Here is a 21,297-nt window from a genome sequence, read left to right on the forward strand (position 1 = left end):
CATTGAGTGCTGCTTTCAGTTGGTCTAATTGGGAGCAGTACTTGTTGGAATTAATCATTTGGTTTTCTGGAAGGAGCTCATAATAGCGGACTCCCTTCTGATCCCACCATATACACATCACCTTCTTTGGAAGAAGACCAGCCTTTGGTGTGGTTGGTGACGGTTCATTTCACTTACCCCACAGTCTCTTCCATTCCACGTTATTGGGCAGTATCCACTTTTTATCACACATCACAATTTGTTTTAAAAACAAAACGTTTTCATTGCATTTCAATGGAGAATCGCATGCGGAAATATGGTCAGGAAGGTTTTTTTCCCCTTAACTTATGTGGAACCCAAACATCAAAGCGATGAACATAACCAAGTTGGTGCAAATGATTTTCAGCGCTTGATTTGGATATTTTGAGTATGTCGGCTATCTCCCGTATGGTATAACGTTGATTGTTCTCAATTAATGTCTCAATTTGATCACTATCAACTTCAACTCGTCTGCCCGACCGTGGAGCATCGGCCAGCGAGAAATCTCCAGCATGAAACTTCGAAAACCACTTTTGACACGTTCGATCAGTCACAGCATCTGCTCCATACACTTCACAAATCTTTTGTTGCGTTTCAGTTGTGTTTTTACCTTTCTTGAAATAATAAAGCATAATATGCTGAAAATGCTTTTTTTCTTCCATCTTCATTATTAAAATGGCTACACAAAAATCCACCAATTTTGATAAGTCTCTTTTTAAATGCACGCTGATATGACAGCTGTCACTAACAAAATTGTTTCAAATGAAGTTAAAGACAACTAAGTGCTACTAGGGCCATCTTACGGGAAAACTGAATGAATCTTTTGGCCACCCCAATATTTAGTGGCTATAGAAAAGTCAGGTAGCCCCAGACTGTAACCTGGCATCGTGCTCTGAGGAAGGAATGGCATGTGAGTTCACTGAGTAGTACTTTCTGTGTTAGGTGTTAGGTACCACCACATGCTTATCTCCTTTCATGTTTTCTCTAAAGAATTGAGTCAGCTGATACTTAGATCATGGGATAGCACACAGCCAATATGAATTCACTGTTATATTTAGAATCCCAGTAAAATTGCAAGAGATGTGTATCAATGGTAGCATCCTGGCTTGGATAGATGCAGAAGTTGATGTTGAAAGCAGACCGTTCCGATACCTTGCCAAGAGTCACAGTAGCAGAGCCAAGAATGAATCCCTAGACCCCAGTTTAGTCTCTGTTATTCATAATTATCTTTTACCCGCAGTTAAGGTGGTGAAGTATGTAGCTTGTCTCATGTGTTTTAATAAATAATTCCAAGATCCCCTCAACCAAGATGATAGTTAGTCAATAAGTTTTAACCCAAACTTGTAAAGCCAGTAGATGAAAATGGCCTTTGGACTACCTTGCTGTTTTTATTTGCTCATATTCTAAATGAACAGTAAAGCTTGGCTAAGTACTTATGGAATCCTGAATTATGGATTTCTCTTAGTTTTCCCTCTCTTTTCTAATAAGTGTCTCTTCAGAGAGCATTGTTTCTTTTTCTTAAAATTTTTATTGGAGTATAGTTGATTTACATTGTTGTGTTGGTTTCTGCTGTACAGCAAAGTGAATCAGTTATACGTACACATAGGTCCACTCTTTTTTAGATTCTTTTCCCATGTAGGTCATTACAGAGTATTGAGTAGAGTTCCCTGTGCTATACAGTTGGTCCTTTTAAGTTATCGAGAGCACTGTTTCTTATTTCAGTTTCCACAGTGGTAGCTTTATGTAATTCTTCAAGGTGTAGTTGATAGTTACTCTCACAAGATGCTTTGATGATATCAATCTGTAAAAGATTGTGTAGGTTGTGGATAAAAAGGATCAGAAGTCTAAAAATTCTTTAAATTCCAGAACGTAGAAATCCTCTTTTATTTCAAGTGATCAGGTAGGGTGTTTAAAAGGAAACTCCTTAGTACAAAATATTTTCTAATTCTTTTTTTCAATTTGTTAGTGTACTAATAGATCACTGTTTTTTATTCTTTCATTTTTTTCAGGACCACTTTGTATTTTACTGCTGTCATCTTTCTAAATCTTTCCCTATAATATCTGCCAAGTATTGCTTTTGACCTTGATGACCGACTTTGATCTACGTGATACCTGGTGTCAATCTGAAAGAGGTAGAGTCCTTGAGACTGAATTAGGGAAAAGGTTGGGAAAAGAAATGGAGTGGGCACCAACAACACATCCTTCTAGAACACTGAGCTGTAAGTTCTTTCCAAAGCATAAGTCACCTCTTCCATTTGTAAACATGCTGCACACCTGGGATTCTTCTGCATTCAAAGCCCATGTCTGCTTTTAACAGGAACCTCTCGAAAGTAGAAGAGCTCAGTGTTGCCAGTGTTAAAAATGATAATAGTGCTTAGATTTATGAAGCACTTTTCTTTCTCAGGAAGGAGAAGGATATGATGCAGGAATGTGTACTGGGAAGGTGACGAGTAGGGGAGGGAGGTGTCAGAATCTCTGCTAGGAGTCCAGTCCCTATCCCCAACCTACCTTGTGAGTTTGTGTGTGAAAGATGTGGAAGCAGAGACAAATAGATGCTCAGGACTCACTGGTGTGGTGGGAGCCCCTGGGCCTTGCAGGCTGGAACACCTTGGAGTTGAATCCCAGCCACGTCACTTTTACCTATGGGGCGCTGGGCACGTTACTTGACCTGTCTGAGTATCAGTTTCCTTGTCTGTAAAGTAGACATGCTAACTACTCAGCAGGGGACTTAAATGAGAGAATGCAAGATATGTAAATATGATGTGCCTTAAGTATACCTGGCCCAGGGAATGTAAGCGATAAATGGTTGCTGTATTGTTAATAGCAACAAGAAGAAAGGTGCTCACCTCCCCTTCCTGTTTACAGAGGGTTCCTGGGGGCCATGATTTCTTCATTTCTGTGTCCTGGCACATGGGAGGGCACTCAGTTCGTATTTAGGGAGTGAACTAACTCCTAGCAGGCTTACGAGATATAAATTTATGGTTTTATTTTGCATTTGTGAGCCTAGCCCAGGGCTTGGCACCTGTGATTTTGGCAGGAATCAAGAGAAGAAGGTTGTTAAGTGTCAGGGAGCTTCATTTTGGTAAGACCGTCAATACCCAAATAGTGGAGCAAATCATCATCTTAATACAGTGAGATGCCTCACCACTGGAAGGTACAGGGTCCTGCAGAGTGAACAGGGGCGGGGGATGTTACCAAGTTTGGGGACTAGGGAAAGAAAATATTCAATATTAAAATCCAGGTCACCTGACTTCCCAATCTGGGCCTTGTCTCTCACTTCTGGAGTGATGGGGGCAGCTTGATACGTTACTCTGGTAGTAGGACGGTTTAACTGCTGTTGGTCGGCAGATGTGTCGGCATTGCCTGGGAGACTGAAATGTGGCCACTGAGTCTTCTTGGATCTCACGCTCACGTGAAGGCTGTCAGGGTAGGGGCTACAGTCTCTATTTCACTATCTCTTGGAGTTACCAGTTCGACTCCTCCGGGCTTTCCCCTTATTGTTGTCCCCCATGAGCTACCCTGTCTGGTGGCTGAGTGCAAGTGAGATTTGTCTGCTGTAGTCCATGGTCCTCATCGTTTCTCTCCTGCCCTTGAAAACTTTGATGACATCTCATTATCTACATATCATTTTCTAACTCCTTGGCAAGACGGTCAAGGCCTCGTACGATCAGCCCCAGGGTGGTTTTCCAGCCTCGTGCTCCAGCCCTCGTGCAGCCCGTGCTCACGCCAAACAGTCACCTTGGCATTTTCCACGTGGATCCTGTGCCTTATCACTCCCGGCCTTTCCTCACGTGGTTCCAGCACCTGAAACACCGGCTGTCCACGTCATTCCCTGCAGACCATGTCCCCACTATCCAAACGGTGAAGTTGTGTCACCTTTTCCTACTCCCGCCCCAGCTCCTCTATTCCCTCCTCCACTGTGGCAGTTTTCACACTCTGCCTTTAGGGCAGTTATTTGAAAGCTTGCCGTTCTTCTTCTTCTATTTTTAAATTTTATTGAAGTATAGTTGATTTACAGTGTGTTGTGTTAATTTCTGCTGTACAGCAAAGTGACTCAGTTATGCATATGTATACTCTTTTTCATATTCTTTTCCATTATGGTTTGTCACAAGATATCGCACATAGTTCCCTATGCTATACAGTAGGACCTTGTTGTTTATCCCTTCTATGTATAATAGTTTGCATCTGCTAATCCCAAACTCCCAATCCATCCTCCCTCCCCCACCCCACTCCTCCCCCCTTGGCAACCACAAGTCTGTTCTCTATGTTTGTAAGTCTGTTTTATAGATAAGTTCATTTGTGTTGTGTTTTAGATTCCACATATAAGTGCTATCATAGGGTATTTGTCTTTCTTTTTCTGACTTACTTTGCGTAGTATGATCATCTCTAGATCCATCCATGTTTCTGGAAATGACATTATTTCATTCTTTTTAACGGCTGAGTAGTATTTCATTGTATATAGGTACCATATCTTCTTTATCCATTCATCTGTCGATGGACATTTAGGCTGTTTCCATGTCTTAGCTACTGTAAGTAGTGCTGCTATGAGCATAGGGGTGCATGTATCTTTTGGAATTATAGTTTTGTCTGGATATGTGCCCAGGAGTGATATTGCTGGATCATATGGCAACTCTGTTTTTAGTTTTTTGAGGACCTTCCATACTGTTTTCCATAGTAAAGCATGCCATTCTTTTAATGAAACCGTGAGGTTCTACAGAGTGGGGACTGAGTCGTATCATCTGTGCATGACAAGTGTGTGGGTGATGGTGTTTGGGGGGCACAGAGTTTCTGCTGTGGGCCTGGATTTTTGTGAGGAGAGTTGAATTTCATATGCATTCCTGGTGTGCACCTTCCTCTTGTGCAAGCTATAGCATTCCCTTTCTGGAACCCTTGGCATCTTTATAAGGAGGTGGTACCTGAATACTGGCGGGCAGGGTCAGGATGTTTCTTGGTGACAATAACAAATGACTGTAGACCTTGGAGGGTCTGGGGGCCCACTGGATATCCTGGTGGGAAGAGTCCCACAGTGTGTGCTTGTGCTTGTAGCCGTGTCTCCTTGCTTATGTGTGTTTGGAAAGGAAGCAGTGGCCCCATGCCCCTCCCTGCCTGGGTGCTGGTTTGCAAGACTGCCTTATTTTTCCCAAGAGACAGTTGGTCTACTCTAAAGGATAACATGTTAATGTGCAAGGGCCGACATTCCACCTCACATGGTGTTTCAGAAGGCAGGATCAACAGCCGAACTTCAGAAAGGTTCAGACCTAGGATAGTGCTACGCGTTTGTTTTCTGGGAGGAAATTTCACCTCTCTAATAGAGGCCAGGGGTTGAGGTAGGGATAGGGGAGGGGAGAGGTGAGAGGAAACTCCTAGCTACCAATTATTGTTGTCCCCCTTGGCTGCAGAGAGGTGCAAGCTGTTAAAAGGCAGGTGTCTGATTTTCCACAACATCCTTTTGAACCGAGGAAAGTGGGCCACTTAAATTCTGTCCATAGGCCCGAAGGCAGAAGGAATCTTGGCATTTATGAGAGGGGCCCCAGAGTCCAGGTTAGTGACCTAAGGTGGGGCAGCCTGCTTTAAAAAGGCTCTGGCAAAGGTCATTACCTAAAAGTAGTTTTGTTCTGAGTGAAATTAAAAACAGAGAGGGTGTATGCGAATGAAATGTGTATGTACTATAGCAAATACAATAAATAATCAGTGCCTTCTCTCAGTATAAAATTATTCATCTCTATGATAGAAATCTTCTCTGAAATGAGGCAGTTCTATAAAACTCCTGGGAAAGACACACTTAAAGTTAAAGCCACTCATTTCTCAATTCTTACTTCCATTGCATACTTCCTAAGCAATGTAGACCTGTATCTGAAGCTTCTTCATGCAGTGGTCCAAAGCCTGTTCATTCGATAAATATTCTAGATGTTATTTGGGCAGGTGTGTGCATATAGAGAAGGAAAGCACAGCAGAATGCATTTGGTCTGCATCATACAATGTGTATGACAGTGCCCAGAAGAGGTGAGCTTGTGTGATTTGGAGTCATTTAGCCTGGATTCATCCTCCAGCTTTGTCACCCATTGTCTGTGGGACTTTAGACAAACTACTCAACCTCTCTGAACTTTAGTTTTCTCCCCTGACAAATGGGGATAACCGCACCTCGTCTCAGGATGGTTGGGGAGATAAAGTGCTTTACCACCCGCAGTGTGTGAACATCAATATCATCCCTCCAACGACAGCCCGGGTTATTGCTTTATCTGTGGTCCGCCCAGATCCGCCTCTGTGGCCTGAGCTGGTGGCAGTGTGTGTACTCTCTGTCACGTGATAACCGAGCCTAACTTCTCTTCAGGGGCCTGAGGTCAAATGCTTCCTCTGTGCCGTCATCACAGGCCTGTCTGGGTGGACCTGTCTCCTACGGCCAAACTGACTAATCTCCAAGACCCCCTCCCCCTCTCCTCCCCCTGTTCAGGCACAGAAGTCCGGCTCTGGAGGGAGCACTCAGGCCGCAGAAGACCTGCTGCTGCTTGGCAAGCCTCTGACAGACCTTATCAGCCTGCTCGTCCCGCTGGTAAGAGCTCACGCACCTGCTGTGTGTCTCTCAGGTCGTTGCAGAGGGTGAAGTGATTTTATTTGAATTTCATGATGTCTTGAGTTGCTATGCTATTTTGATTCCTTTCAAAACTAGAACCAAAAGAAATTTCAGAAGATTATTTAGCCTGGAAATACTAAATTTCTACTTTAATAGGCGGGTGGCTAATCATTCATTTAAGTGGATATTTAAGTAAGGCAGAGCCTCAAATTCTTCTTAATGGATGTGAGGTAAAAAAAAAAAAAAAAAAAAAAAAAAAAAAAAGGAAAATCAAGAAATGAATTCCAAGAAGGAAGAAGAAATCCATTGTGGGCGTCAATTCTCTTTCAAAAAGATATTTTAGGGTTACTTGGCATGCAGGACTACCCTGAAATGCAGAAGCGCAGACAGAGCTAGAGCATATCCACCACAGTCTCCATAGAAATAGAATGAAATAAGTGAAATTACACGAAAACAGATGAGACTTCACAAGACTACTGAGTACGTGAAAAGAACCCAATGGAGACTTGGAGTTTGGACCAACTGAACCTCATTGTAGTTTTGACTTGCATTTCCCTGATAATTAGCAATGTTGAGCATCTTTTCATGTGCCTATTGGCTATCTGTATGTCTTCTTTGGAGAAATGTCTTTTTAGGTCTGCCGCCCATTTTTTGATTGGGTTGTTTGTTTTTTTTGTTATTGAGTTGTATGAGCTGTTTGTATATTTTGGAAATATGCAGGACATAGATGGGGCTCCAGTGAACAGAGGGAAGACTAACCAAATCATGCACTCTTTAAGGACATATGAAAGACTCAAAACATCCCCATTAAATATAACTGATGCAATATATGATATGTAGGATAATACTTATATTAATAGCATATAAGATTTAAACAGTAAAAAAAAAGCTTAAAGGCAGTTGAAGAAATCTGTTTCAGGTAAACTTCTAGGACACTCTATTTCACATAGGTATCTTATAGACAGGGTTTTGGTGTTTGCTACATTCTGAGATTTGCTTTAATAGTTGAATTTATTCCAATCAGATTTATTCTTAAACTTATCTTTGGTCTTAATTTTATTGTCTTGTTGTATATTTTCTTTCTAAATGTTTTCCTCTATTAGACGTAAGGTTTAATGCAAAACAAAAAACCTTTATCAGGGCAAAGAGAAGGACTCTACAATGGTAAGGAATAAAATCCACAGGAAGATACAATAACTATGAACCGTTTTGTGTCAAATATCAGAGCATAGAACTATAAAAACAGAGAAGGACCAAAACATACAGGGAAGGACCAAAACATATAGGGAAAAAAAAGTACAGTAATATCAAGAGATTTAACCTTTCTCATTGCTTGACGACTCAAGTGGATGAAAATGATGATGTAGAGCAGGGGTTGACAAAACTAAGGCGTGTGGACTAACTCTGGCTCACTGCCTCTTTTTGTAAGTAAAGTTTTATTGAATACAGCCGCACAAACAGTTGTCTATGGCTGCTTTTGCATCTTGACGGTAGAGTTGAGGAGTTACAACAGGGACTCTGTAGCCCACAAGCCTGTGTTGTTTACTCTCTGGCTCTTTACAGAAAAAGTTTGTTAACCCCTGGTATAGAGGATATGAAAACTTTAGTAAGATTAATCTAATAGAAGTATATCCGTCTCTCTACCCTGAAAATACAGACTGTACCTTCTTTTCAGTTTTCTGGAAATACTTTAAAAAGTTTACCATGCGTTAGGTTAAAAGAATATCAATAAATTCCAATAAGTAGGAATGGTATAGACCACATTGTTTAACTGTAATACACTTAAACTAGAAGGAAAAATAAAAATAAAAATACACTGTTAGCAAATATTATTGGTGAGCACAGTCAAAGACATTGTGATTGTATCAGTCTGGGTCCCATCAGAAGACAAACCACATAGTGATTTAAACAGGAGAATTTCAATAGAAAGAATTATTAAGCTATAATTGAAGAGTAAATGCAAGATTTAAAAAGAACTCTGTAGGGTATCCGAAAGCTGAGGGAGAGGGAGAGTCCTCAGGAAGGACAAACTTGAAAGGGGATACCTCTTCCCCAAGGCTGTGGGTCAGACCTCATTGGAGAAGGTGTGACGACAGCCCACAGGACAGTGGGCCAATTGGCTGGGTTGCCCAGGCCAGAGCTGGTCCACAATCCCTGGGGAAGCAGGAAGCAACCCTGAGAGTGCCGGTGAATCGTAGCTAGTGGGCAGACGCACAGAGGGTGGCAGGGTGCCGCTGCTGGTGGTGGGAGGCCTGGAGGGTCCGATGTCTGTGTAGGGAGGACCACAGGAGATGAACCCAGAGAGGCAGGCAAGTAGGGGGAGTCGGGGTGCCAGTGCTCGGGAAAGCCTGGAATGCACGGTCTCCACTAGGGAGAGTAGTGGAACTGTGATCACAGGCCAGGCTAGGATGAGGGCTGCAGAGGGGCCCAGTGTTGTGGGCCCCCGGTGAGGTCAGACCTCCACCAGATGCCACCACACCCGTACTTCTGGCCTACACTACAGCTGCCAGAAATAGCTGGAGAGCCCCTTCTTGCTGCAGTGTGTCCTCTGAGATATTTCCCCCAGCCTTTGGGACTCTGAACTCCTGTTACTAGTAACTTGATCACACTTAGGTTCTAGTACATTGGCCGAATGTCTGCCTAACGTGTGTGAACTGTGTTGTCTACATACACATTCACCCCTGGAGTCATTAGGTTTAAAAATGGCCTGCGACAGACATTCAATATGTCTTCTCCGGAAAAGATTAATACACATTTATAGCTGTGTATACAGTGAAGAAAAATAGTAATAAGGCTATTGAGGGCCTCAACTAGAGCACATACAGACCAAAGATAAATTTTTACAGTGGTTGTTAAAAATGTGATAAGTTACAGAATGAGGTGCTGGAATTGCTTTCCCACAGGGAAAAATAAGCAGACTTTTAGTTTTCACTGGACTTGGGTAATTATAGAGGTATTTTACCTAAAGGAAGGAGAATGAACTTGTTAGCTTTTGAGGTTCTTTCCAGATAGGGTCCTGTGAAAGTAAGCATACTTATCCTTCAGGGAATATGAAACCTGTCAACCCATAATTTACGACCCATGTTTATACTATACATTATAAAATCATAGTGAACTGTGGGTATAAGACTGATTCTCAGTCTGTCTTTTTTTTTTTTTTAAATAAATTTATTTATTTATTTTTGGCTGCGTTGGGTCTTTGTTGCTGCGCGCCGGCTTTCTCTAGTTGCAGTGAGCGGGGGCTACTCTACGTTGCGGTGTGTGGGCTTCTCGTTGCGGTGACTTCTCTTGTTGCGGAGCCCGGGCTCTAGTCGCGCGGCTTCAGTAGTTGTGGCTTGTGGTCTCTAGAGCGCAGGCTCAGTAGTTGTGGCACACGGGCTCTAGAGCGCAGCCTTAGTAGTTGTGGCGCACGGGCTTAGTTGCTCCGCGGCATGTAGGATCTTCCCAGACCAGGGCTCAAACCCGTGTCCTCTGCATTGGCAGGCGGATTCTTAACCACTGTACCACCAAGGAAGTCCTCTTAGTCTGTCTTGAGTGTGAACTACTTAGAGAATCTGATGATTCTAGACTCTCCAGGAAAAAATGCCTAGACTCACCTATATGCAAAGTTCTGTACACAATACAGAATTTCAAGGGGCTCTTTGAACCCTCAATTGGTAACCATAGTGTAAGTAAGATATGGCTAATAAAATATATAACAAGTTGACTATGTCTCCTGAAGAAAAGATAAAGCAGGGTAGTTGTTTGACGTAAATATGTTCTTTTTTAAAAATAAATTTATATTATTTATTTATTTTTGGCTGCATTGGGTCTTCATTGCTGCACGCAGGCTTTCTCTCGTTGTGGTGAGCAGGGGCTACTCTTCATTGTGGTGTGCGGGCTTTTCATTGCGGTGGCTTCTCTTGTTGGGGAGCACAGGCTCTAGGAGTGTGGGCTTCAGTAGTTGTGGTGCGTGGGCTCAGTAGTTGTGGCTCGCGGGCCCTAGAGCGCAGGCTCAGTAATTGTGGTGCACGGGCTTAGTTGTTCCGTGGGGCTCGAAACTGTGTCCCCTGCATTGGCAGGCAGATTCTTCACCATTGTGCCATCAGGGAAGCCCCTAAATGTTTTCTTTTTTATGAAAATACAAAGCCAGGATATGTATCCCAGATGAATTTTGTAACTAGATAATTATTTGCTATAAAAATTACGCTACAGCTTCCTTTTCCCCCTATTAAAATAAGTATTTTCAAATTTATAAGAGATAATTGTTTTTAAGGTTTTCCTTATTATATGCCAAAGATGCCAGTCTTCAGCCTGGCTTATACTTTTCATATTAACCATGCCTTTCTCAGCCACTGGAAAGGTGTCCCTCTGCAGTCTGGGTAGGATTGCAGTCCTCACTTAGCATCTCCTATGTTGATCTCCTGTAATATCCTCTGGATAACTTTTTTTTAGTGAAGTGTCTGGCAGTTCTTCTTGGCTGTAAACTTATAGCCTCCTGACAAAAACTTATTGAATTACAGAGATCCAGCATATACTCTGCAGATAATAATATACAGGATCCTCAGTATACCTTCATAAGCATCATGCATAAGATCAAAGAACAGCCATTGGGTACACAAACATGCCAATTTATCACACAATACAATACAGAAATTTTTTTGTTATGCTTCTAGGTTCCCTGGGGCCCTGTGGAGAGAATAACTAACTACATGATTTGGGCCAAGGAAGAAGGGCTGTATGAATTTTTTTTCTTTTTTTGTTGTGATGAAATAAACATAACGTAAAATTTACCCCATTTATCATTTTTAAGTGTGCAGTTCAGTAGTATTAAATATATTCATAATGTTGTGCAGTCATCACCACCATCCACCTCTGTAATTCTTTTCATCTTGTAAAACTGAAACTCTATACCCATTAAACAGTAACTATCCCTTCCCCCCCCACAGCCCGTCAGCCACCATTCTATTGGGTTGGCCAAAAAGTGCCTTCGGTTTTTAAGTAAAAATAAAAGACACATTTTTCATTTGCACCAAGAACTTTATTGAACAACGTATTCACCCTTTTGTTCCACTACCTTCTGCCATTTTTCAGGCAACTTCATAATTCCATCTTCCCAAAACTTTTTATCTTTTTGAGCAAATAACTGTTCCAGGTGCCTTTTACAGTCTTCCAGGGAATGGAAATTTTTTCCATTAAGAGAATTCTGTAAAGACCTAAATAAATGGTAATCCGAAGTGCAGTGTCTGGTATATACGGCGGATGAATCAGAACTTCCCAGCCAAGCTGTAGCAGTTTTTGCCTGCTCATCATAGAAACATGCGGTCTTGTGTTACCCTGATGGAAGCTTATGTGTTTTCTGTTGACTAATTCTGGACACTTCATTGAGTGCTACTTTCAGTTGGTCTAACTGGGAGCAGTACTTGCTGGAATTAATCGTTTGGTTTTCTGGAAGGAGCTCATAATAGAGGACTCCATTCTGATCCCACCATATACACATCACCTTCTTTGGAAGAAGACCAGCCTTTGGTGTGGTTGGTGACGGTTCATTTCACTTGCCCCACAGTCTCTTCCATTCCACGTTATTGGGCAGTATCCACTTTTCATCACCCATCACAATTTGTTTTAGAAACAAAACGTTTTCATTACATTTCAATGGAGAATCGCATGTGGAAATACGGTCAAGAAGGTTTTTTCCCCTTAACTTATGTGGAACCCAAACATCAAAGCGATGAACATAACCAAGTTGGTGCAAATGATTTTCAGCGCTTGATTTGGATATTTTGAGTATGTCGGCTGTCCCCCGTGTGGTATAACGTTGATTGTTCTCAATTAATGTCCCGATTTGATTGCTATCAACTTCAACTTGTGTACCTGACCGTGGAGCATCGGCCAGTGAGAAATCTCTGGTACGAAACTTCGTAAACCACTTTTGACGTGTTCGATCAGCCACAGTACCTTCTCCATACACTGCACAAATCTTTTTTTGTGTTTCAGTTGTGTTTTTACCTTTCTTGAAATAATAAAGCATAATATACCGAAAATGTTGCTTTTTTCTTCCATCTTCAATATTAAAATGGCTACACAAAAATCCACCAATTTTGATAAGTCTTTTTTTAAATGCACGCTGATATGACAGCTGTCACATACAGTCTAACAAAATTGTTTCCAATGAAGTTAAAGACAACTAAATGCTACTAGAGCCATCTTACGGAAGAAAATGAACGGAACTTTTGGCCAACCCAATATTTTCTGTCTCTGTGATTTTGACTATTCTAAGTACCTCGTGTATGTGGCGTCATATATTATTTGTCATTTTGTGACTGGCTTATTTCTTTTAGCATAGAAGTGGTATTTCATTGCAGTTTTAATGTGTTTTTCTCTAACTATTAGTGATATTGGGCATCTTTTCATGTGCTTATTGATCATTTGGATATCTTCTTTGAAGAAATGTCTATTCATGTCCTTTGCCCATTTTTGAATTAGGTTGTTTGGTTTCTTGTTGTCGAGTATTAGAAACTGTGTAATCTGAAAATTAACCCATTATCAAATATATGATATTAAAATACTTTATGCCATTCTGTGGATTGCCTTTTTACTTTGTTGATATTGTGTTTTGATGCACACTTTTTGAAAATTTTCATAAAGTCCAGTTTGCCTAATTTCTCATTTGTTGCCTGTGCCTTTTGTGTCATATGCAGGAAATTGTTGCCAAATGCAGTGTCATGAAGATTTTGCCCTTTGTTTCTTCCAAGAATTTTATAGTTTAGGTCTTACATTTAGGTCTTTCATTCACTTTGAGTTTATTTTCGCGTGTGGTGTTAGGTAAGGGTCTAACTTCATTCTTTTGAATGTGGATATCCAGTTTTCTCAGAACCGTTTGTTGAAAAGACTATCCTTTCCCATTGAACGGTCTTGGCACCCTTGTCAAAAATCATTTGACTATATATGTGTGGGTTTATTTCTGGAATCTCTGTTCTCTTCAGTTAGTCTGTATGTCATTCTTCTGGTTTGATCATTGTAGAGTAAGTTTTAAAATCAAGAAGTCCAGCTTTATTGTCCTTTTTCAAGATGGTTTTGGTTATTTGGGGTGACTTGAAATTACATATGGATTTTTGGATGGGGTTTTCTGTTTCTGCAGAAAACTTTATTGGGATTTTGAGAGGGATTGCATTGAATCTGTAGATTGCTTTGGGTACTATTGTTGTGTATTATATTGATTGATTTTCATATACTGAACCATCCTTGCATTCCAGGAATAAAGCCCACTTGTTCATGGTGTTTAATACTTTTAATATGCTGCTGAATTTGGTTGTCCAGAATTTTGTTTAAGATTTTTGCGTCAGTGGTCATTAGGGATATTGATCTGTAGTTTTATTTTTTATACTGTCTTTGTCTGGGTTTGGAATCAGGGTGATGCTGGACTCATAGAACAAGTTAGGTGTTCCCTTCTCTTCAATTTTTGGGAAAAATTTGAGAAGGATTAGTATTAGTTCTTCTTAAAATGTTTAACAGAATTCATCAGTGAAGCCCTCCGATTCTGGTTGGGGAACTAATATCCCGCAAACTGCACGGTGTGGCTAAAAAATTAATACATAAATAGGGACTTCCCTGGTGGTCCAGTGGTTAAGAATCCGCCAGGGGATGTGGGTTCCATCCCTAGTTGGGAAACTAAGATCCCACATGCCGTGGTGCAACTAAGCCTGTGCACTCTAGAGAGCATGCCACAACTAGAGAGCCCATGTGCTGCAACTACTGAGCCTGCACGCTCTGGAGCCTTCACGGCACAACTAGAGAGCCCTTACACCGTGATTGCTGAGCCCGTGCACTCTGGAGCCCACGTGCTGCAAATACTGAGCCCGCGTGCCACAACTAGAGAGAAGCCCATGCGCTGCAACGAACATACCGCACGCTGCAAGGAAAGATCCCGAATGCCGCCATAAAGATCCCGTGTGCTGCAACTAAGACCCTAAGCAGCCAAATAAATAAATAAGTATGTTAATAAGTAAATAAATAAATGAAAGAAGGGAAAATAGGAGACTATTTTTTAAAAAATCACATTATCTCACTTGGCATCCAGTACGGGCAGCAGAATTGGTGTTTGACGTGTAGCTGAGGAGCCAGCCCCATGTGCACGCCAGGAGGTAGCACCTCGGCTCTGTGTTGTTGCGGTCTGCAGAGGTACTTGCAGAAGATTTTTGATTACTAATTCAATCTCCTTACTAGTTACAGTTCTATTCACATTTTCTACTTCTTCATGATTCAGTCTTGGTAGCTTTTGTGTTTCTGGGAATTTTTTCAGCACGATATTTTTTTTTGTAGGAATTGTTTAATTTGTTCTAAAATGTTCATGAAATACAAAGAACTTTAGTATAGCCAAGACAACTTTGGAAGAAAACAAAGTTGAAGGGTTGACACTACTTGATGTCAAGATGTACTATGAAGTTACTATAATCAAAATAGTGAGGTATTGGTGGAAAGATGCCTTTGAGGTTTGTGGATATGTTTGTTACCTTGATTGCTGTATGTTATAAATATGTGTAGTTTTTTGGCATGTCAGTTATGCTTCAAGGAAACTGTTAAAAAATAAGTCCTTTTGAGGCTGCTCTATTATTTTCATTTCTTCCTGAATGAATTCACCTAGTAGTCATTGTGTTTGGTGGTTCTCTTTCTCTATTTTAGGCTTCCTTCCCAGTCAGGCTCATTAAGAGTGGAAGTTATTTGTATTTTGTGATGCTGCTGTTTCTTTTCTCTGCACCAGCCCCTTGCTATCTAGTGATATTATGGTTACTTTGACTCTGCTCTGGGTCCCCAAATTCCGATATCATGATGATACTGGATTTATTACAAATCCAGACGTCGAGCCTGCAGGGGATTTGGCACAGGTTCTGTTGCTGCTCTTTTCAAGAGTAGAGCAGCTTCATTTATTATCCGAAGCCCCAAGGCTGGAACAGCTTCTTCAGCTTCCTTTTGTGGACAGGAACCCCAACCTCCATTTCACACTCTGTGCCTGACTTTTGTCCTAGCTCCACATGGGGTGTGGCCCCAATTGTATTGGAGATCCTAGTTGCTATAGATACTTCTAACAGCTTTTGAACCTCCAGCTTCTGTGTGTTTGTTTCATTTCTGGTCCACAAAGATATTTGTATCTTATAAATTTTTTTCTTCTTGTAGTTATTATGGAGGTGGTAGTGCAAAATTTGAAGTCACACACTATCTTGACTGAAAGTCACTGGTCTGTTTAGTTCCCAGCCTTACTACCCGCCCTTTCAAAGTGGTTGGCCATCACAAGCTCTCAGTAAATAATTGTGGGGTGCATGAATGAGATATAACAAGTGCCAAAACCTAGTTACAAAACAAAATTGTGATACGAGCTGATTTATATCATGCTGTATGTATGTGTGTATAAAGGACACAAAAAGAAGTGAGGGTAGAGTGATTTATACCAAGGACTTAACAGGATGTTTCTCGACAATTTTTTATTAAAATTTTGATTTAGGGTGTGAGTCATAAAACAGAAAGGTTTAGTGTAATAAGGTGGGGCAAGGATCCTCCTGAGAGGGCACAGGACAGGTGACATTCAGCCTCAGCCTTGGAAACATTCTTCACTCAAGAGTGGCCAGAAGCTGGCCTCAGAGGCAGCTCTCACCCTGCATCAGTGGGGACCAAGGGGTCTTCTTGCTTTTCCCGGAGTATAGTGTGTAAGGCATGGAAGCAAAGCAAGGAAGCAGCTTAGTGCCAGCTCTTTCCACTCTAGAGATATCTGACATTCTCTCCATCAGATGGAGAGTTGTATCTGGACTGTAAATTTACCTTCAGAATCTTGAACGTTTTTCCTAATACACCTTATTTTTAGTAAACAGTGAGGTTTTTTTTTTTTTCTAAATTTAGGATTTGAATTCTCAGAGTCAGATCTGACGGGTAACTCCATGCTCCTTGAATGATTCAGAAGCATGTATCTCTCCCACTATCTCTGCCAGTGGCCAGCACAGTAGGAAAACTTCATAAATATTCGCCAGCTCTGCAACTCAAGTTTCTCACAGTAGCTGCTACAACAGAATTCACTCTTTAATTCTGCCGGTAAGGGTCAACATACTGTTCTGTTCAATGGAGACGAAGAACAATTTGGTTGGATTTCCTGTGGCAATAAATTCGCTCTGTGATGCTATACTAAACTATATTTTGGTCCTCCAAAATAAGCAGCTAGGCATGTCTCAGTAGAGCATAAAAGTTTATGTTGAATTTTAAAATGTTGTTCTTCTACTTTTAGGCTCAGGAAGTTCCATGTCTGGGCACCTGTGCTACATCCATGAAATGATAAGAATAGTGATTTCTTTTAGAAAAAAGCAAATGAAATTTTTTTGATCTACATTGATTGTGATGATTTGCTAATCGTAATTCTTTTTTTAAAAATATGATTCTTTTATTTTTTTCCTATTTTTTAAAAAGTGAAGCGTAGTTGATTTACAATGTTGTGTTAGATTCAGGTGTACAGCACAGTGATTCAGATATATATATATTCTTTTATCAGATTCTTTTCTTTCATGGGTTGTTACAAAATATTGAGTATAGTTCCCTGTGCTATACAGTAAGTCCTTGTTGTTTACCTATTTTATATATGCTACTGTGCATATGTTAATCCCAAACTCCTAATTTATACCCCCCCACTGCCCCCTTTCCCCTTTGGTAACTGTAAGTTTGCTTTCTATGTCTGTGGGTCTATTTCTGTTTCGTAAATAAGTTCATGTGTATCATTTTTTTTAAGATTCCACATTTAAGCGATAGCATATGATGTTAGTCTTCCTCTGTCTGGCTTACTTCACTTAGTATGACAATCTCTAGGTCCATCCATGTTGCTGCAAATGGCATTATTTCATTCCTTTTTTTAAAAAAAATTTATTTATTTTATTTATTTATTTTTGGCTGTGTTGGGTCTTCGTTGCTTGCGTGGGCTTTCTCTAGTTGCGGCGAGCGGGGGCTACTCTTCATTGAGGTGCGCAGGTTTCTCATTGCGGTGGCTTCTCTTGTTGCAGAGCAGGGGCTCTAGGCACGCAGGCTTCAGTAGTTGTGGCACGCGGGTTCAGTAGTTGTGGCTTGCGGGCTCTAGAGCGCAGGCTCAATAGTTGTGGTGCACGGGCTTAGTTGCTCCACAGCATGTGGGATCTTCCCGGACCAGGGCTCGAACCCGTGTCCCCTGTATTGGCAGGTGGATTCTTAACCACTGTGCCACCAGGGAAGCCCTATTTCATTCCTTTTTATGGCAGAGTAATATTCCATTCTTGATGCCCTTCCTGAGTAGACTTGTCACTAGCAGCAGCCCCTGGGTCTCCTTTCTGATTACTGTCAAAGGGCATGACTACCTGATCCCCCTTCCCAAGCAGGCCATTTTGGGCAGATGGACCCTAACATGTCCTTATCCAGTGACCCAGCACAGCCAATTGACACAACGTGTAAAAGCACCTTTTCCATCCAGTTTATCTGAAAGGTTCACCAGGGAGTTAAAATGACCATGTCTTGCCTACAAGTCAGTAGTTGGACCAGAAGAGCTCTGCTGGCCCCTTCAAGCTCTGTCATTTTAAAATTCACTCAAGAGATAATGAAAACTACCTAGTATCAGTATCAGAAAAGGTGTAGTATTTTTCCAAAAAAATTCTCAAGGAATCTTGATTACATGCAGTTCCATGTTCCTACTTTTAAGTATCACTTGGGCCAAAAGATAGTTGTATTCATATTTAGTTCAAAGTTATGAGTTATTCTCACATAGAATCTTAGCAATTTTAGACTTATTTTGGGCCATGTCTGCATGATCTGGTGAAACAAATTGAGAATCATCAACCTTGACTGAGTTGAACTCATTAGCATACTTCTTAGAAATTGGTGTATCGTTGTGTGGATTGTAAGCCTATGTGTGTACCTTCTAATAGGTATTTTTATTTTTATTTTGATTCGATTCCCTAGGGTCATTAGTAGTCAGGTTTCCATAGTTTCTGTCTGTCCTTGGAATTGAGCCATCTTCGGGAACAACAGTATGACATCACTAAAGACTTGTCATGCAGAATTCATTTCCTGTCATCATTCTACCATCAAGAGCATGCCTTTTGGACTATACACTCAAATGCAGTAGAACAGCACTCATTTTACAGAGAAGTAGATTTGCGTATAAACTGTTTGGTTAAGCTTCTCCTGGCTTTCTTTTTGTCAGTGTGAATGGAAGGGTTAAATTTTCAACTCACAACTTTTTTTTATAAGTGTGGTTTAGCACATAATTAAAGATACACTTGAGGCAAAAATAGGAAACTCACATTTCACGTAAATGAAACCTCAAAGCTGTTTGGAATGTGGAGGCCAAGATAATTACAAAATCCATCATGTGGAAACACTGCAAATACAGAAAATTCAATGTGTAACTTAGTGATCAGTTTCTCTTAATTTATCACTGAGAGAAAAATAAATTGAATATTTAATAACTAACCTCTTCTTTCCTGTACTAGTTATTGTTTAAAAATCAGTTCAAAACATTTTGAGCATTAACACTGGGAAAATATAAAGTACCAAAATATAAAATAATAATAGAATAAGGTATTATGTTTTTATACTGGAACCTCACATACATGATGCCAGAAAGTGCAAATGAAAAGTGAAACATGAGACAGTAATCCTGATGTATGGGTAGAACAGCTCTCTTCTGAGTTTTCATTTGTTTGTTTGTTTTTAATGTTTATAGTGACACGTAGTTTCTGGGTGTGCCTGTGAAGGTGTTTCTGAAAGAGATTAGCATTTGAACAGTAGATTCAGTAAAGCAGGCAGAGGAAGGTGAATTTGCTCTGTGCTTGAGCTGGGACGTACATCTGCTGCCATCATATGTTAGAACTCTCGGATCTTGGGTCTTTAGACTCAGACTAGGATTTACACCATTGGCTCCCTTGGTTTTCAGGACCTTTAGGTTTGGAGAAGAACTATACCATCAGCTTTCCTGAACTTCGAGCTCGTGGATGGCAAAGCATGGAACTTCTCAGCCTCCATAACCATGGGAGCCAATCCTTCATAATAAATCTCTTTCTGCATAATTATATATCTCCTGTTGGCTCCTTCTCTGGAGAATCCTGTCTAATATACTAGGTGAAAGGGTTGTAAATTTTAAATTTTGATATGTATTACCAAATTGCTGTCCCTAAAAGGTAGAGAACCAGTTTTCATTCTCACTAAAAGAGAGACTGCCTGTTTCCCCACAGCCTTGCTGATACTGAGTTTTACGAAATTACATCATTTTGCTTTTCTTATAGGTGAAATTTTGTGTCTTTGGTGTTTTGTATTTATTTAATTTTAAATGTAATTTAGCATCTTTTGTGGGTTTGTTAGCCGTTTGTGTGTCTTTTCCTATAAATTGCTTTAGTGTAATCTTTGCTCATTTATTTTCTATTTAGTTTACTTTTTTTCTATTGATTTTTTAAAATTCTTTGTATATTAAGAAGTTTATAATTTTGTCATAACAAATACACTTTTTTATTTTCTCTTTGTATTTCTAATTTTTATTAGTACTTTAGCTATAAAGGTCGTTTTCATTCAGTAGTCAACTTTATCAGTGTTTTTCTTTATGACTTTTGAATTTTATGTCATCTTTTAAAAGGCCTTCTCATTCCAGGACTATAAATATATTCACCTGTATTTTCTTTTAGTACTTTCATGTTTGTTTGTTTTCTACTTTTAGATATTTGATTTAGTCAGGATTATTTTGTTGTAAGGAGAAGGGTGGACATCTACATGGTGGTGTATTTGTAAGAGATTTCAAACATCAAGTACTATTAAGATTTTGTTTTGTATCCTTTGCCATATAATTATTAGATAAGTGGGAGTAGCACCTGCATATCTTATGAAAATACCATTTCTTTGAATACAATTGATTATATTTATTCTTTGCGCCACAATCATTAAATAATTGGGAGTAGTTTGTGTCCTAAGAGATAATAGGAAAACATGTCCTATGAAAATAGTATCTCTTTGGCCTAATTGGATGTCTTCCTAATAAAACTAAAGGGGATGAAACCATAGTGAATCTTTTATAGCATAGAAAAGGAAGTGAGTGGTAGCCTCCAAGTAGGAGAGCTATTCTGATATATCCTGCCAGGGGTTACACAGAAGAGCCTTGCTTTTACATTATGTGATCCTCCAGAGAAAGTAGCATTTTCGGCTGGTTTCCCCTGTGGAAAGACACCTTTTCTCCATTGGTTAATCAGAGAGAAACAGTCACTCTCAAGACATGTGGGGTGATGAAGAAAATTCCATTTAAAGTTGAGAGGTGTTGATGGATAACAGATAACTTGAGATATATATTTATATGTGTGTGTGTGTGTGTGTATGTGTATATTGTATATATGTATTTTATGTCTACTTTAAGGTCATACTGATTGCGTTTTACTTTGTCAATGCTGGTCTTTAATATCCCGGCCTCCTACAGTGTATGCTAGATTTTTAAACTGTGGAAATTGCTGTTGCTTGTCTTCAACAGGGCTAATAGCCTAGTAACGCGGCGCTCTGCATTTATAGGTAACAGCAACAAAAAGAGAAATGGTTACATCTTTAAAAAGGGGAAACAAAACAATGATATCTGATTGATTTGACAGTCCATGTGAGGCTGTTTGGCAAGACACAGTGACATTTCCATGATGCAGTTGGGTCACCTCTGGAACACCCGTTAATTTAATTATGGTTGTGTTGGCTTCATTGGTTGC

At 40.2% G+C, this 21,297-nt stretch overlaps 1 protein-coding gene across 5 annotated transcripts in view; it reads left to right on the forward strand.

Moving 5' to 3' along the window:
- The window catches only part of ULK4 (unc-51 like kinase 4), a 529,164-nt gene that overhangs the window by 366,399 nt on the left and 141,468 nt on the right, over positions 1–21,297 (forward strand). For 4 of the 5 annotated variants that reach the window (XM_061195276.1, XM_061195278.1, XM_061195279.1 and 1 more), the window contains one exon: positions 6,470–6,568. In XM_061195276.1, coding sequence (XP_061051259.1) covers positions 6,470–6,568 — 99 coding nt within the window. Of the gene's footprint in view, positions 1–6,469; positions 6,569–21,297 lie in introns of those variants that run through there. The other variant, XM_061195280.1, reaches the window with a different exon arrangement.

Source organism: Eubalaena glacialis, chromosome 7 (assembly GCF_028564815.1).
Source record: "Eubalaena glacialis isolate mEubGla1 chromosome 7, mEubGla1.1.hap2.+ XY, whole genome shotgun sequence".
NCBI lineage: Eukaryota > Metazoa > Chordata > Mammalia > Artiodactyla > Balaenidae > Eubalaena > Eubalaena glacialis.